The sequence below is a fragment of the Mus musculus genome, chromosome 8 (assembly GCF_000001635.26).
Source record: "Mus musculus strain C57BL/6J chromosome 8, GRCm38.p6 C57BL/6J".
Taxonomy (NCBI): domain Eukaryota; kingdom Metazoa; phylum Chordata; class Mammalia; order Rodentia; family Muridae; genus Mus; species Mus musculus.
The window spans coordinates 67,687,593-67,703,292 of record NC_000074.6 but is presented as its reverse complement, the minus strand read 5'-3'; the positions used below and the strand labels follow the sequence as shown (position 1 = coordinate 67,703,292).

At 39.8% G+C, this 15,700-nt stretch overlaps 1 protein-coding gene across 13 annotated transcripts in view; it reads left to right on the top strand.

Moving 5' to 3' along the window:
* The window catches only part of Psd3 (pleckstrin and Sec7 domain containing 3), a 522,982-nt gene extending 508,771 nt beyond the window's left edge, over positions 1–14,211 (top strand). For 10 of the 13 annotated variants that reach the window (XM_030243450.1, XM_017312701.2, XM_017312700.2 and 7 more), the window contains one exon: positions 6,106–14,210. In XM_030243450.1, coding sequence (XP_030099310.1) covers positions 6,106–6,321 — 216 coding nt within the window. In that variant the 3' untranslated portion in view covers positions 6,322–14,210. Of the gene's footprint in view, positions 1–6,105 lie in introns of all 13 variants that reach the window. The other 3 variants (NM_177698.4, NM_030263.5, NM_027626.1) reach the window with 1 other exon arrangement.
* The last annotated feature ends 1,489 nt before the right edge of the window (positions 14,212–15,700 follow it).

The following is a 15,700-nucleotide window of genomic DNA, read 5'->3' as shown; positions in this document are numbered from 1 at the left end:
GATTAGTTTTGTATACCTATGGTTCAAGATACAACTTGTTTCACTTTCCTGAACAATAAATTCTTGAATTCCAGTAATCCAGTCATCAGTCAAGGTGAATTTCTCACCATTGATTAATTTTATACTCATTTATGGTCAAAACTGTTACAAGGAGGCCTGGGTGCTAACATTGAGAATAGGCACAGCCACACACCATTGGTTATCCTGTTTTGGGGTTGAAGCTAGACAGTCATTTTTTGAGATTTCTCTTAGAACACAATGTTTAGTATTTTATTTTCTAAGTAAGCTTTATTTTATGGTTGCAGAGGGCAAGGAAGGGACCATAGAATGATAACAGGTGATACTCTCAAAACACTGTAGGCACAATACCTTTTGTGTGTGTTAGTGCAAGCTTTTGACTTCTGCTTATATCATTATAAAAAAGGTTTTCATTTCTAATTATTTTAGAAACCACATGTCACTAAGATCATTAGAGAACATTAAAGCCAAAATCAATACTGAATCAAAAAAAAAAAGTGTGCAGACATTATTAGTTTTTTAGTTTTCCCAGAATGCAAGGTATGCACACTGAAAATGTATAGTATTTACTGTATTTAGATAATGGCTTACCTAAGTGTGCAGATAGGTGCCTACTATATAAGAAGAATGGGGTGAAAACCCTCAGGTTCTTTCATGTTAGGAGTCTGATCTGCCCACTGCTGCTTTCTGAAGTTAGCAATAGTAAGCTAAGTGGTCATGAAGAAAGTAAATTGCACATCAGTTCTGCCATGACCTTCAGGAAAGCAGACTGGAGATAACAAGTCTGTACTTGAATAAACAAGCACTTTGCAAACTCCTTGCTCTGTTTCTTTTGATATGGCGTTTATTTCTTTACTTTCCTGTATAGAAATCGAGAAGCAAACTTTGCTTTGTGTGTATGTTACTGCTTATTTTGTCTAAAGATGACCTTTTACCCTACCTCTATCATAAAACAAGATGTTAGGATGTGGTTTCAGGAGCATTGGGCTGTGAATATACATGAGCAATTAGTGTTACAAAGCAACATGGCTTTCATTGGGGGTGTGTCAATTGCATTCCTATATTAGAGAACAGAGGGAGGAGACACTGTTATATTAAATGAGATGAGAGATTCTGAGCAGGGCTTGGGAGAAGGGAAACCATCAGATGCAGTTACGCTTATATGTGGGTTTGATGAAATGAGTTTCAAAGTATCAGTTGCTGAGGTTTGTTTTTTGGTTTGTTTGTTTGTTTGTTTGTTTTCAGAGAGTAATTAACATTTAATCCAAGTAGCATCATACATGGGCTTACACAGTATTTTTGAGTCAGCCCTCATAGACCTTGCTACAAAGGGAAATAGCGTTTTCCTACAAACTGGAGAAAGATTTTTTTTACAGGGAATTAAGGATAAGCATAATAAAAATAGTAAAAGCTAAAGAGGTTACAGATTGAAGAAATTATCTTAGCTTTTAAAAGGCCACTCGTATTTGAATTGTCCTTTGCACTTGGTGTTGATAGAAGCTTCATGAAAACAGCTAATTCCAAGAAACTATCAGAGAAAACTTGCTGGCCTATCTCCCAGAAACAACACGTATGCATTTGGGCACCTAAGTACTTTCCCCTCTTGTACTTTGTAGAAATCCCATCTGAGGTTGTTATCAGGCAGTGAATTAGGTCATGTAGTCTAGACTGCTGGAAATCTGTCTACACTATTGGGACAGCTTTGAGTAAGAAAGGTGATCTTGCAGCTCTGAAATATAGATCTGATCTGAGAATGTGCTTATAGAGTTTGTAGACTAAGACAGATTTTTAGTAGCATCACCAATGGTAACAAAATTTCATTGACACACCCCTTCTCATAATTTTTTTTCTTTATAGTGAAAGACACAAGCTAATGAGGCTGAAGGATAATGGCAGAGCAATAATCTAGACTGGACTAAGGTTCACATTCATTAGTTAACGGCATTGCCATCCGTAGGTGTCTCTCGTAACTGCCAGTGAGCTTTTCATGGACTCATTGTTAACATCCCATCTGATTTAAGGCCCCTGATCAGCTACTGTTAGTTTCCTATGTAGTGATGACTTTTTGGAGCAGCATTAAGCTAATTTTAAAAGCCTATTTTTTGATATTTGCCTTCTCTTTCCTACATACTTCATTAGGATCATCCAATTATAAAACATATCAGTGAAGTATAATCCTTCAATATTGTTATTGCCTGTCTAGTGCTAATTGATTCTAATTAATAAGGAGAGAAGCCACTATTCTCTGACCCAGGGGCTTACCCAATCTTAGTTTAGTTTCCAAATCAAGGCATAAATATGACCATAACACATTACATTAAAATGGGGTGTGAGAATCACCATGCAGATAGATGTAAATAACCCTTAGAAAAGCTGTATCTCTTTAGTGTGCAATTGTGTTTTTGAACCTAAAGGGTCCTCACCAATCAGAATAAGATCAAATCACTATCCAAATGCAGAAGTGCCAGAGTACAGGCAGAGTGGTCCAATTTATCATGTCAAGCTTACAGTGGGTAATAAAGTCTGTTCTTCTCTTACTGCTCCATAAGAGATGCTCATAAAATAGATCTGTGTTTTATGGCCCTTTGAAATATCCGTCTCTCTCTGAAGAGAGGGACTCAGTCTTAGCCAGGCAGCTTATATTTGGTCCCTTGCTTAGGGTTTGTCACAGACAGTATCTCAACAGTCAAGATCAAGTAGATATGAGCAGAGAAGGAATAAGTCTTGGAATGACAAGTTAGACCTTAGTGATTCATGGAAGACGTAGGAATAGTGGAATACCTAAAATAATAATGTATTCTCAGAAGTTCTTGAACTAATAACTTATCAGGCATCTACTGTCAATATCTAAATCCCTGTTGTTTTCATTTTTAAAAGTTGGCATAGACTGTATACATAAAATATGTCTAGAATATATCTTCTGCTAGGCTTGGGTAAATTTATTTTCTCTTACACATACTCTTTTTCCTTCATACATTCAATGAGTGTTCAATGTTTATTCTTAATAACAAAAGCATTTTTTTGCCTTCATCTCTAAGCATCTAGGGGACAAAATATTAATAAACAAGGTTTTCTAAAAAGACTGGTGGGGCCGGGAGGACTGATGAGGAGAAGAAGTGTCTTATTTCTGACTACAGGCCGTGGTGTGACAGTGATTAGGAAATCTGAAAGTGGAAAAGGACAGTAGGGTGTGACCTCTGTGGATTTTTGGGTGAAGCACTTTGGGAGTTAAGAAAATAGAAAGGCAAGAGGCCCTGAAGGTGTGTGTCTGGCGTATGCAAGGGCAGCCAGGAGGCAGTCCCTCTGGTACACTGTAGCCCAGAGAGTTCTTTAAGAGAAAAGCTGTGGTGTTAGGGACACAAGGAGTGACAGCAGAGATGTGTGGTGTCTAGGCCATTTGAAGGATCTGGGTTTATAAGTGTTTTAAGGATCAGCGGCCTTGGGGTACCTTGAGCAGTGACAGCATGCTCTGTCTCACATCAGTGTCCTTTGAGCAGAGTGTGCATGAGTGTTAAAGAAGTAATCAAAGAGGCAGCTGGACAGCTTCTCTAATTGTCTGTCCCTGAGGTGGCTGTGCTTGCATCAGATTTGGTAGGGCACTGGCTTGTGATACCTGCATTATAGTGGAACTATGAGATGCATGATGAAAATGCTTTCCTTCGTGCTTTTTTCAGGTAAACTCTCAGAATGATCTGCTTCTTCATGATAATAGGAACTAGCCCTATCTTCTGCCACCACCTTCCCTCCTTGCATCCTTTTGTGGCTTATAAATACACTGTCTTTCATATCTCCTCACCACATAAATGCTTCAGTTCATGGAATAGTGTGTCACACTGTTCTTCCTGAGTCTAGTCTTAAACTGCCAATAAGTCACATATACAAGATCATATACTCAATAAAAATAATCTTTGCACAATTTTAATTTTACCACCAGGATAGATTGGAGACAGCATAATAAAGTCCTATAATAAATATAGTTGTAGAACCAGGGTATCATTGGGTTTCATGTAGCTTGGTCTTCTGATGGGCAACACATGTAGCAATATGTAATGCTGATGACCTTTTAATTAGCAATGCCCTGACTAAGCTCTCATGTGGCCTTCTGGGGTAATGTTTAGCATGTCCTCTTTTATTTCCTTCTTTCTGAAAATTGCAATATTTATCAATTGGTAATACTTTCAGTGACAAATAAGGACTGTTGATAGTGCCTTCTTACATACAGAAAGTTGTGGCTTGTCTTTATGAGTCTGGGGGTGGGGTTGGGGTTTAGACTTGAATTCAGTTTATTGGACCAGAAAATCGGACATTTTCCTCTTTTTGGTGTGTGTGTGGGTCTTTTCATTTTCCCTCAGGCCAAGCATGTTTTACTTTTGTCTCCATACACCCTTCCCCACATCACATGGTAACAGCTTTAGGAATCATGTCAAACGAGGGGAAAGAGGAAGGCTATAAAGCTAGAGAGATGACTCAATTCGTAAGAGTGCACATTGCTTTGAGATTCAATTACAAACACCCATGATGAGCAGCTTATAACCACCCGTAACTCTAGGAATATCTCATGCCTCTGGTCTCTGAAGGCTTGGATACATAGGTACACACATATACATCATTAAAATAAACCTTTTTACAAAGAGTAAGGTTATAGCATTGCTAAATTCTGTTCTGATGCCCATCCTGGGAGTCTCTCCCAGGAGCTCCCAGCATTTCTTTTCTGTCTACTTGTCTCTGGAGTGTCACATGCCCATCCTAGTTGCTGGAGGGGCTAGGCAAGCTGCTGCCTATTTAGTGTCGGTCTTCAGGGACAAGAAAGAGGAGATTACGAATAGCTTTTGATTGGCCAACCAACAGTGTCTGTGAGTCCTTCCTACAATATATATAGTATTTTCTAGAAAGAAACTGTTTACAAAGTGGATTTTGCTGTCAACCGTGCTTGGAATCGATCAGGTTTCTTCCTACAGGGCCTTCTGAGTTTGAGCTTCCTGTGCTTCTTTCCTTAGACGTGAAAAGGAGTAGGAATGTTACAAGTTTTGTATGAATTGTGTGAGTAACTTCATGTTAGCATGAGGACACTCAATGAATGTCATCACCAAAGCCAGTGCCGTACTCGACTGCAGAAAGGCTGACCACCTAACTGAGCAAAATAACTTGGAAATGTGGCACTTGCAGCAGATGTATACAAACCCTTAATCTGACTAGAAAAATTCCAGAAAGTTATATAGTCTTAAGCACATTTGCCTGCCTTTGTTTGGAAAGCCTTATGTGTGGTGTGCTCTTGTTTAGAAATAAAACACGGTAGGGCTTACCCAGAGTCCTCCTGTGTTGAAGTGGCATGCTGAAAAGCATAGTTTGGCTAGAATGTATCAAATCAGAAATCTGTAATTTTCAAAATGTCTATGCAACAGTTCTAGACAAGTTCCTTGGACAGAAACAACACTGTTGGGGCTAGGATAAAACAAATGTCTCTGCAGTGTTTTTGGTGATTTGAAAATAAAATATCGTAGCACAAGAGAGATGGGGGAGGGAAAGTAAGGGGCTATCTGAAACAGAGATGCCATTCCTTAAACGGCCAGTCACAAAAGAAATGGTGTAGAATGAGAAAAACACCAGGAAGGAATTCCACGTGCCGTGGGCCTCATCTTGTTTCCTGGCAACCACTCTTCATACTCTTGAGGCTGAGAATTGGCTGATCCTAGAAGAAAAGCAGTAGAAACTCAAAATGGCTTGTGGAATGAATTACTGTCCTACAGGTGACCAATAGGTGGATTCAGAGTGGAAGAACAATCCAGTTAAGCTCCTGATGCCCATACCCTCTTGGGCATGTGTATTTCAGATGCCTGTACTCTATCTAGTACGTTGGTATTCCTTCCGAATCTAGAATAAATACTAATGGAAATTGTAGGTTAGTTTCTTACTTGAATAAATGAGGCAGTCATCGTTTCACAGTTATGGGTACAGAAGTATTTTGTCAGCTTGGGATAAAGTCAAATATTCAAAAACGTATGATGTCATGTGTAAGAACATGCTAGGTGTGCTACACACATGTAATTGTAAACTGTACTGACCACACTTCTCTGATTTTGCCTTTAGAAAACCCGTTATGAGATTTATGTCAGCGTTCTGAAAGAAGGAGGCAAAGAGCTCCTGACTACCGATGGAAATGAGCCCGTGGGACTGAAGAAGTCACACTCAAGTCCCTCCCTCAACCCAGATGCATCTCCAGTCACTGCCAAGGTCAAGCGCAACGTGTCAGAGAGAAAAGACCACCGACCTGAAACACCGGGCATTAAGCAAAAAGTTACTTAGAATCCATCCGCGGCCAGGAGGTGCTGGTCATGGAACAAAATAGGGTTTTTCAAGATCTTTCTGGTAATCCGTGAATATATTTAAAAAACAGTCTGTGACTAAACGGTGCATTAGTAACCTTTTCTATTATATATTTTTGTTAGTTTCTGTACAGGTGTCTTTGCTCTTGAGTTCCTTTGCTTTGATGATTTGGACAACTTTATAACTAATGCACCTTTTGTGAGGAGGAGGAGGAGGGCTACAGATCCTTTCTCTTCGGCTTTCTCTTATTTGCACTTCTATACAGTTATTTTGTGTATTACCAATCAGTTGTTGTATTTTTTTTTAGGTTTAAATTTTTAATCCATTGTGAAACCCATAACTGGACAAGCATTGTGCTTTTAGTAAATCCTAGACTTTACATGTGAAATCCTGCCCAGTCACGGAGGTGAAGTTGAAAGTTCATAGTTGCTCACATGAAAATGGCAGCGCTGGGAGTCGAGGTGTCCCAAGATAGGACACTTCTGCGTTCTTCCTGGCACCTGTTGTTGGTGCTGGACACAGGACAAAAGGGAGCACGAGGATGACAGGACTGGAGACCTTAGGGAGGCACAGGAGTTTGTCTCAGGTGTGCATTCCATTCCAGCCATGCAAGGGAATTCAGAAGTGGAGTCATCTTGCTTGAAGGGAGCCTGAGGATGGCTTGATCCCGAGCCACTTTTGTTTTCTAAAGGCTGGTGGCAGTAATCAGCTCTTTGGAACTGTAGCAGTAGGATGTATGGTCTTCTATAGAAATGTTACCTCACTCCCATGGAATCTAGACTAGGAATCAAAATCATCTCTGTGATTGATACCTTTCCATCCAGGAATAGATTCATTTAACATAGATGTACAGGCATAGATCATGTCCTGGTTGAAACAAAACAATGTTGGAAATGAATACCACCTTCCCCCACACATACTCTTCTCTTTCTTTTCTATATCAAGACAAATAAGGAGCAACACAGATGCAGTTCTTCATCAAGATCAGGCCATCAGACGGGCTATGAAATCAGTCTGATCACAGTGACCGAGGATGGAGGGGTCTGATGTATGAGCAGCGTCTTAGCTTATTCTCATCTCCACCTCTACAGCGGTCTTGCTATGCCACTATTAAGATTGCTCCTGGAATTACTTGTATACATTTAATCTTATTTTTTTCCTGCATTCAAAATGGTTTCACTTTACAGTCAAAGCAGTCCCTTTACAATTTAAAGTATTAAGTAGAGTATTGTCTGTAGAGGAAGAAAAAGGCGTAAAAGGTGAACTTCCTCTGTGGCTGAAAACTGTCCAGTTTCCAGCCTTGAAACTGTATTCTCTAAAACTACTATCTTCCCATCAAAATATCTTCAAAAACTAACAGGATGACATTTAGATATTCTTTATTCTCCTTAAATATTTCCTCTATTTCGACTTGGTTAGTTGAAGGTACTATGACCAGAGAATCAGCTGCTCTTGCATGAATAGCATGATTCTAGTAAGTTAGAGTAAGCCTGTTAAAAAATCCCGGTAGTTTATAGAGACATCTCGTTAGGATGTACTAGCATTTAGTCACAGGACTGTGTGTTAGCCTGTACTTCTTTCACCTCTGTACATGCCCACCTTGCTTGTGCCCCGGAATAGTAACACTTCTCTCCAATACGGTAGCTGCTTGCTTCATGGTATTTTGCCACACTATTGGAAAAACTTCCCTAAACTTCTATCTTGTTTAAGTAAAGGCAGTGATTTAATTTATATCTCAGAACCATGAAGCGAATATGATAGTTAACATTGTGGCTCCATATACCTGAACTATTTCATAGCATCCTAGTGAATCCAATATTCCCCAAGCAAGTTGCCTTTCTTCTAGAAGGTGAACTATCACTGTCTGCTTTTTGCCTAAGTATTTGTAATCCCTGAAGGGAAAGGTACCAAGACCTTGGAGTCTTGAGCATCATCTTAGAGCATCAGTAGCTGAACAGTTAACATGTCTAAATGTGTTTGTCCACAGTGTGTGCTATATGTATAGAATGTTTGTGTGTACTTATGTAGAGTATCTAATATACATTGAATGGTACCTTGCTGCAGAGTTTCTGACATGGAGAATTGTCTAGGACTACCCTTAGCATTAGCTCTGCCACTGTTCCTGTTACAGGACTCACTAGTGTTGGCTCTAGAGCTTCTGGACATGCTTATAGATAATCAGATCACAAAGGCACTTTTAAAGCTGTGGACTACTCTGTCTACATCATTTATCTTGAAAAATAACTGAAGCAGTCTTTTGTGAGTCAGAATCCCAGCCTGCCCTAGTGTAATGCTGTCTACCTTTGGGGATAGGCTAAAAATGTGTCTTCCCTGAGGCCTCTGGAAGGATGCTGCATTCTCAGATCTGATGGGACTCTAAGAGTCTGGCCCATAGTCAGCCCCATTTCTCCCACAGTATTGATTCCTAAGAAATGGAAGGTGGTCCATTGAACAGCTCTGCTAAGCCTGTTGCCCAGTACACGGTACCGGGAGCTCTTGTCCCTTTCCTTTCCATGGTACTTCATCCTGTCCCTCCTATACCTACTGTCATCCCTACCTCGGTGCCCTGGAGTCTTGGAATTCCTCTCCATATGATAAAGCATTATTTATCTTACATTAATACCTTAAAGGATGGTTCTTAGTATTGAAAATATGAACAAGACATCAAAAGACTTTGATGATAGTCTTGTTGAAAAACTGACCATTGAAGTACCCCTTGTATAAAATCTGTGTGTATCTTGGGCTTCACCCCTACCCCCACATGCTAGCTTCTAAAAAGATTTACCAGGAACCCAGTTTTAAAAATTCTACTTAGAGTCCTTGTTTTATTGGTATATCGTTAGCATTTCTGAAAATGTTTTTCTAAAAGTCTATATAATTTATCTAACTCTTAGTAATGCCTAATTAAGTCAACTGTTACTTATTTATGTTTCCATTATTCCAAAGGAAACCAGCATGTAGAAGACTCCTCTGGTTGAAATAGCTTATAGGTTATATGTAACTTTTTAAAATTGTGCTTAGATAGAGCCATTTTCTCATGCAACGATCTTGTATAGTGTGTAAGGTGCTCTGTGCCCCTCTGTTTTTTCCCCTCATCCTGAAGGTAAGGACTATTTCCAAGGCAAATGTAGTGTAAGGGAATTGGTTCTGAAAGAGGAAAACTTACTGGTTTTCAAGGCCCAGCTAGGGTTGTGTTCTAATCTCCTTGGGAAGTTGAGAGCAGGAAGGTACAAAGGTTCTTCTTCGCCTTCTGCCCCTTTATCATGTAAAGAACAAGGATGAAGGACCATGCTCTGAAATAAGAAAAGACCGTCCTGAAATACTCATCATCTGTCTTTTTTATTAGAAGTCAATTTTCCATTGTCTTTCCAAATAAGAGAGACCTTAGAGGAAGTTAGCTGAACATGGAAATTTAATTCTTTGGCTTTTTTTTTCTATTAATCATCAGTTCAACCTTGCTTGGCATTAAGTTTGTTAGTTCTGAACACCTAAGTATTTGTGGCTTAGCTATTATGGATACAAGATATTTTTCAGACCAGCAGCCACGTTCCTGGTTTTGGCAGAAAATGATAGTGTTGTAGTTCAAGTAGCAGTGTATTTTCCCTATAAAGCTCACACTAGCACCGAAGCAGAATCATAGCATCAGTTAAACATATACTGCAGTTCAAGAATGATAATGCATCTTGGGGTCTGAGGCATATCAGCTCTTGTTTCAGAGCATCTGTGTTACTCAGACAGAAACAGACCAGACAGTTTTACAGGCTCCAGCACCTCTTTCTTACCTTCATTCACCCAGGCCAGGCAGCTGGTAAATTAGCAGAAGTCTCGGCACCCATTTGACATCCGTTGTCATCATGCCTTCCAGAGGACTCTATCAAGCCACAAAAACTAATCCCTGGCATATTACAGAGGTACTTTGTCACTGCACTTCCTTTCAGACTCCATTTCATCCTTCATACTTAACAGGACTGATATCTGAGGTCATTCTCATTCTGTATCTATAGTGGGCATCTTATAGCAGTTGGCTCATTGCATGTGGAGAGAATGTCAGTAAATACTTGAATCTGCATGGCAGTTTGCTGACGTGTATGCAAGAGCAAGGAGCGAGGAATGCAGCAAGTTACTTGTACATACAGTAGGTTTCCTTAGGTCTTGTGGGCACATCCCTTGTAATTTATATGTATATCTGTTGTACTGAAGCATTTGGGGAAATACTTGTATAGAAAGTATGTATGTCATATGTCAAAGGAAATGCTTTCTGTCCCCTGCCAATGTTGTATTTGTGGGTATTTATAGTTGTATGTATGTATGTACATCAATGTGTAGATTGTGTATCAGTATATGGTATATGTATGTTGAAATTATTTTTGTCTTTTAGCAACCAGTATAATATGAAAAGAAAGTTTAAAAACCTCATAGGAATGACTATATAGTACAGTTGTTGAGAATTCATACAGTGGTATCATTTTATTAAACTTAAATTCAAATGATATTTTGATTAAATTTTTAGTAAGACTTTACACTAGAAAATTCCATCTTTAAGCTTTGAATTACCAGGGCAAAAAAAAAATGACTTTAAACTAAACTTGTGAATCTATTGAAGTGTACAGTGTGCAATACAGTGAGAACTCATTATAATATAGGAAATACAGCAGAAGTGGAGGGGAAATCCAGCCTGGGCCGTCTTAGCAACTTTAGTATTAAGAGCACTTAAAAATAAAGTTGAGCTGATAACTTAGGGCTTATTACAAAAGGTGATGCTTTCAAGCTCACGTTCTTTATTGTTGTAATTAGTCCAGAAAAAAATACATAGCTTTCTGAAGAACTAAGTAACTACCCAGTGTATCTTCTATGTGCTGGTGTGTATTTTAGAGTAGATCACTCTCCTGGTGCCGCATCTTTACCCTCTTTGATACAAAAGAATATCACAGATACTGAAGTCTATCAGGGCATCCCAAGATCGGGTACTGTATTCCAGGTTTGCAATTGCACAAATTAACAGCTAGTGTTGTAGGTAAAAGGACTTAAGGAACAGGTTAGACTTTATTTAATATTTTTATACTTCAATCTCTTTTTTCCTGACTCTCCCCAAAGAAGAGCCACTGGCCTTAGTTGTTTAATGTTATTGCTTATATTATAAAGTGTAAATAGTAACTAAAGTTTTATTAACCAGCATGTTTGGTATATTTAAAGCAGTGACTGAGTGTGTTTGAGTGTGTGGTTGAGTGCAGTGCCTGTTGGAATGCACTGCCTCATGTCTCCATGTCTGAGTCAGAGAATTAGAAGTGTGGGGTCTCAGACTCCACTTCAGCTCCAGGCTACAGTCCTGTATTGGCAGTTACACTTGAGTTTAGTTTTTTATTAACTCCTCAGTCTCAAACTATTTTTTATAAATTATATTTCTCGATTTGGTTTTATGTGTGATCGGCTGGCTCTGTGGATAATCAGCAGGGCTTCTGCAAGAATATTTCCTTCTAAGAATTCCCTGGGATTTGCAGAAAACAGCCATCGATTCATAAATTGAGTAGTAGAACTAAGGTATGTTTTAGGTCGTAGCTACTTGAAAAGTTTTAATTTTAATATGAAGCCATGAAAGTTGTAAAGCCAAGTAATCATTTGACATGGATAATAATATTCACACTAGAGAGTATATATGCACATTAAATTTTTATGTCATTAGAATACTTTTTTAAGCTTTAGGAATAAGAGTAATTAGACCAAATTAAAGTGCAGGGGTGAGCTGGCTGTTTTCCACCTGGAGTAGTCATGTATTATTAAATCTTCAACTAAGAGATGCAAAACTGAGTAACTAACTGCTCCCTTAGGTGTTTAAGGAGAAGATTGACAGGCATAGAACCTCATCTGTGTATGTACACACACACACACACAGAGAGAGAGAGAGAGAGAGAGAGAGAGAGAGAGAGAGAGAGAGAGGACGAGAAAAAAGTTTTAAGCTATACAAATGTATTATCTTAAGACACCAAGGGCCAGAGTATTCTAGAGGTGATGAATGGAGGCAGTGGAAACTGTATCATAGATGTATTCCAAGAACCAGGGGAAATGATGGAGTGCTGGTGTCTGACTCTGAGAGAGGGCGGGGACGGATGCTGCGTCCTGCTAGTGGATACCAACTTGAAGGAATTCTTGTGACCCATAGGCAGTGACTCCAGAATCCCCCACTAGCACTCTGCAGATCATTTCTTTCAGAGGAGAGTGTAAATGGAGAAGCCATATTACCTTCAGAGCCCAAGGTGTGGTTTGCCTGCCATGGCTTCTCAGATGTAGGTGAAAGAGTTTGCACTGAACTGTGCTAAAACAGCGGAGCGTTGTCCACAGGCCAGGATCTTCAGGATGAAAACAGGCTGGAACCCAAACACAATGCACTTTTGCAGGGGAGAGCTCAGCTCTGATAATAAGCATGTTGACTTCAATTTGGAAAGCACTGGTGAATGGAGAGAACTTTGGAGGTTCACTTAGAGTTCCCCCATTGGTCTATATCAGTCTTTGAACCCACCCTCAAGTCCCAGCCTCAAGGCTCAATGAAAAATCTCATGGCAGGTGTGAGGCTCACTGCTCTGGGTGTGAGGCTAGGGCAGTGGAGAGCAGGGTGATCTTACCTCGCAGAAGCGTCCCCTTGGCCTTCTTCTCCACTTGGGCTTCTGCTCAGCAGCAGGAATATTCCGGGTTCCAGGTTCATTAGGAATCCAGCTGTCCCAGTGGCTTGACCCTGTTTAGGCAAGATATCAGCTCTGAGGGTGACCCGGTCACAGAGGAAGGCAAGTTTGACAAGATCCTGCAGTTTGAAGCAAAACTGTGTTTTGTCTTTTTCAAGAAACAAATGGGCGCATTGAGTTTTGGTCAGTGTCAGAGGATATCTTTCTCTTTGCTCCCAGATTTCCAGAAATGGATAATGTTTTCATTTCTGTGGGAAGGGTCAAGAAACATAAAATTGCTCAACAGTGCTCAGCTCCCTGAGAGTTGTTGAGCGAAGGCCGACATGCCTCCCTGCATCCTCTTCTACCTCAAGTTTTTGGAACTGAATTCTGGGACAGAAATTTACACAAGAAGCCATGTTGCCAGCCCTGGTTACTGTGGGATGCACATTGGGATGACAGTCTTTATCTTTAAGATAAACAGGAGCTGGGCTTTGACAGCCTACTGCCCAGTTTATATCTACTGTAGTTTCAAATGATTGGCAATGCATAGCATTCCTTACCTTCAAAGTTTTCTCCATTGGTCATTTCTGTATCACTGCGGTTCTGGTGTCATATGCCCCTGCAAATTGTGAAAGTAGTTAGTGACAAAATACCCCCCCCTTTTCAGTGGCCAAACGGTCAGCTGTAGCCGACCTGGGAAAGCTAGTGGTACCACACCATGTACTGAAAACCTGTTCCTTATCACACACTAGACTCAAGAAATGCCACCTCTGAATGGTGCCATTCAAGGTGATAGTGGTTTGAACGGAACAGTAATCTATGTGGATATTGTTAAAGTGTTTAAAGAATATTTTGAAAATTAAGTTTACATTTTACAATTGCTTTATTTTTATTGAAATAATTGTATATAGCTATTACCCTATTTCCCTGTTATTAAAGGTAACCCTTGCCTTGAAGACAAGTGGGCCAGCGGATATGTATAGAAGATGTGATGTAGACAAGTATCTTTCTCTATTGTGTAAATGGTCATGAATATAACCGTCCCTGGATTTTTATAAGTTGAGGGCATTTTGTTGTTTTACGACAACAAAATTTATTGCATTTGAAATGGTTTTTATGTAATAGAAATCATGCAAACAGTGAAGGATTATAAAATGGTATATGTAAATGTATAAACTTTAGAAAGAAATAAATACAACAAATTTCAATCATTTTGGAAGAATGTTTGTATTTGCTTATCTATTCAAGTTGAATAATAATTTTAATAGTAAATACTACTACACCTGCACCTTTCCATAAAAAGACAAGCATGGGCACTGGGGACGTTCTTCAGTGGGTAAGAATACTCTACAAGTATGAGAACCTTGAGATCCTAGTACTTGGGTAAAACACTGGTTAGGGCCCAGTACCCAGTGCTAATGTGGTCTGAGACAAGAGTATCACTGGGAGGTCTTGGCTACCAGCCTAAATCTGTTTAGTGAGAGACTTTGTCTCAAGAAAATGAGATAGAGAGAAATCAAGCAGAGTATTTAACATCCACCTCTGACGTCTATGTGTGGACAAAGGCACATGTGTCTCCATATATACACACACAGCCAAGTATAGCAGGACACATGTGCAACCCAAGCATTGAGGAGGCAGAGGTAGGCACATCTGCAGAGTTCACTGATTAGCCAGTCTAGCCAAATTAGTGAGCGTTCAGGCTCAGGGAGAGAACCACTTCAAAAAGTAAGGTGGAAAGCAACTCTGGAAGAAACGTGTCTGCACACACACACACACACACACACACACACACACACACACCACATCAAATAAACAACAATAAAATGATAATAGTAAGAAACACACAAGATGGAAGAACTCCAAGATAAAAAGGCTTGACCTTTGAAGTTCAGTGAGGTGGTATTCACTTAGATAGCTGATACTAATTAGCCTCCATTTATGTCTATGAAGATTGGTGTCAGCACAAAGACCTAACTATATATGTCAAAGACCTCGCAACCGTTATCTCGGTGGGGAGCTTAGAGCAAGTGGAAAAATTAACTTCTTGAGGCAAATTCGAGAATTGTTTGTGCCCTCTCAGTGATGGCTTATCACAGCACCGTGTAGTTAATGTGTCCTAAAATGCAGAGGCTCATCTCCACAGCATCGCCCCTCTGTGACTGTTATGCGCCTTTGTGGTCCCTAAGAAAGGCTGGTGTTAGAACTGAGGTCTATTGATTTAGAGATTGAAATTCCACCTCAACTACTTCATGTTGGAAACAATGTCACAGCAGGTGGTATGGACTTTCTGAAATGATATGACTGGTTGAAACAAACAAAAACACCTTGGAGAGGTCAAACCTTCTATGATGTGCATCTATAAGAATAAAACATTGTGGGGAATACGGAAGGGCTGAGCCTCTGCATGCCCGGGTTTCTGTTTCATGCCCTTATTTGGAGGATGAATCTCAGATATAAGTCTCTACTTCCTGGCTGGCTGTCCTCTTGAGGCAGGTCTGTGTGTGCTGCCATAATCTCTGTGCTGCACAGCTAATAACAGGAGAACCAAGGGGGCTGCAAAGATCATTTTAAGAACATTCCTAAGAGGAAACTAAAACCCAGGTCTAATTAATACACTGTAAAGAGCAAGTGGAATTTCTGTTGCATCCTACATTAATTCTTTGAAATGGTGTCAGAACAGACACCCAGAGGGAGAGGTG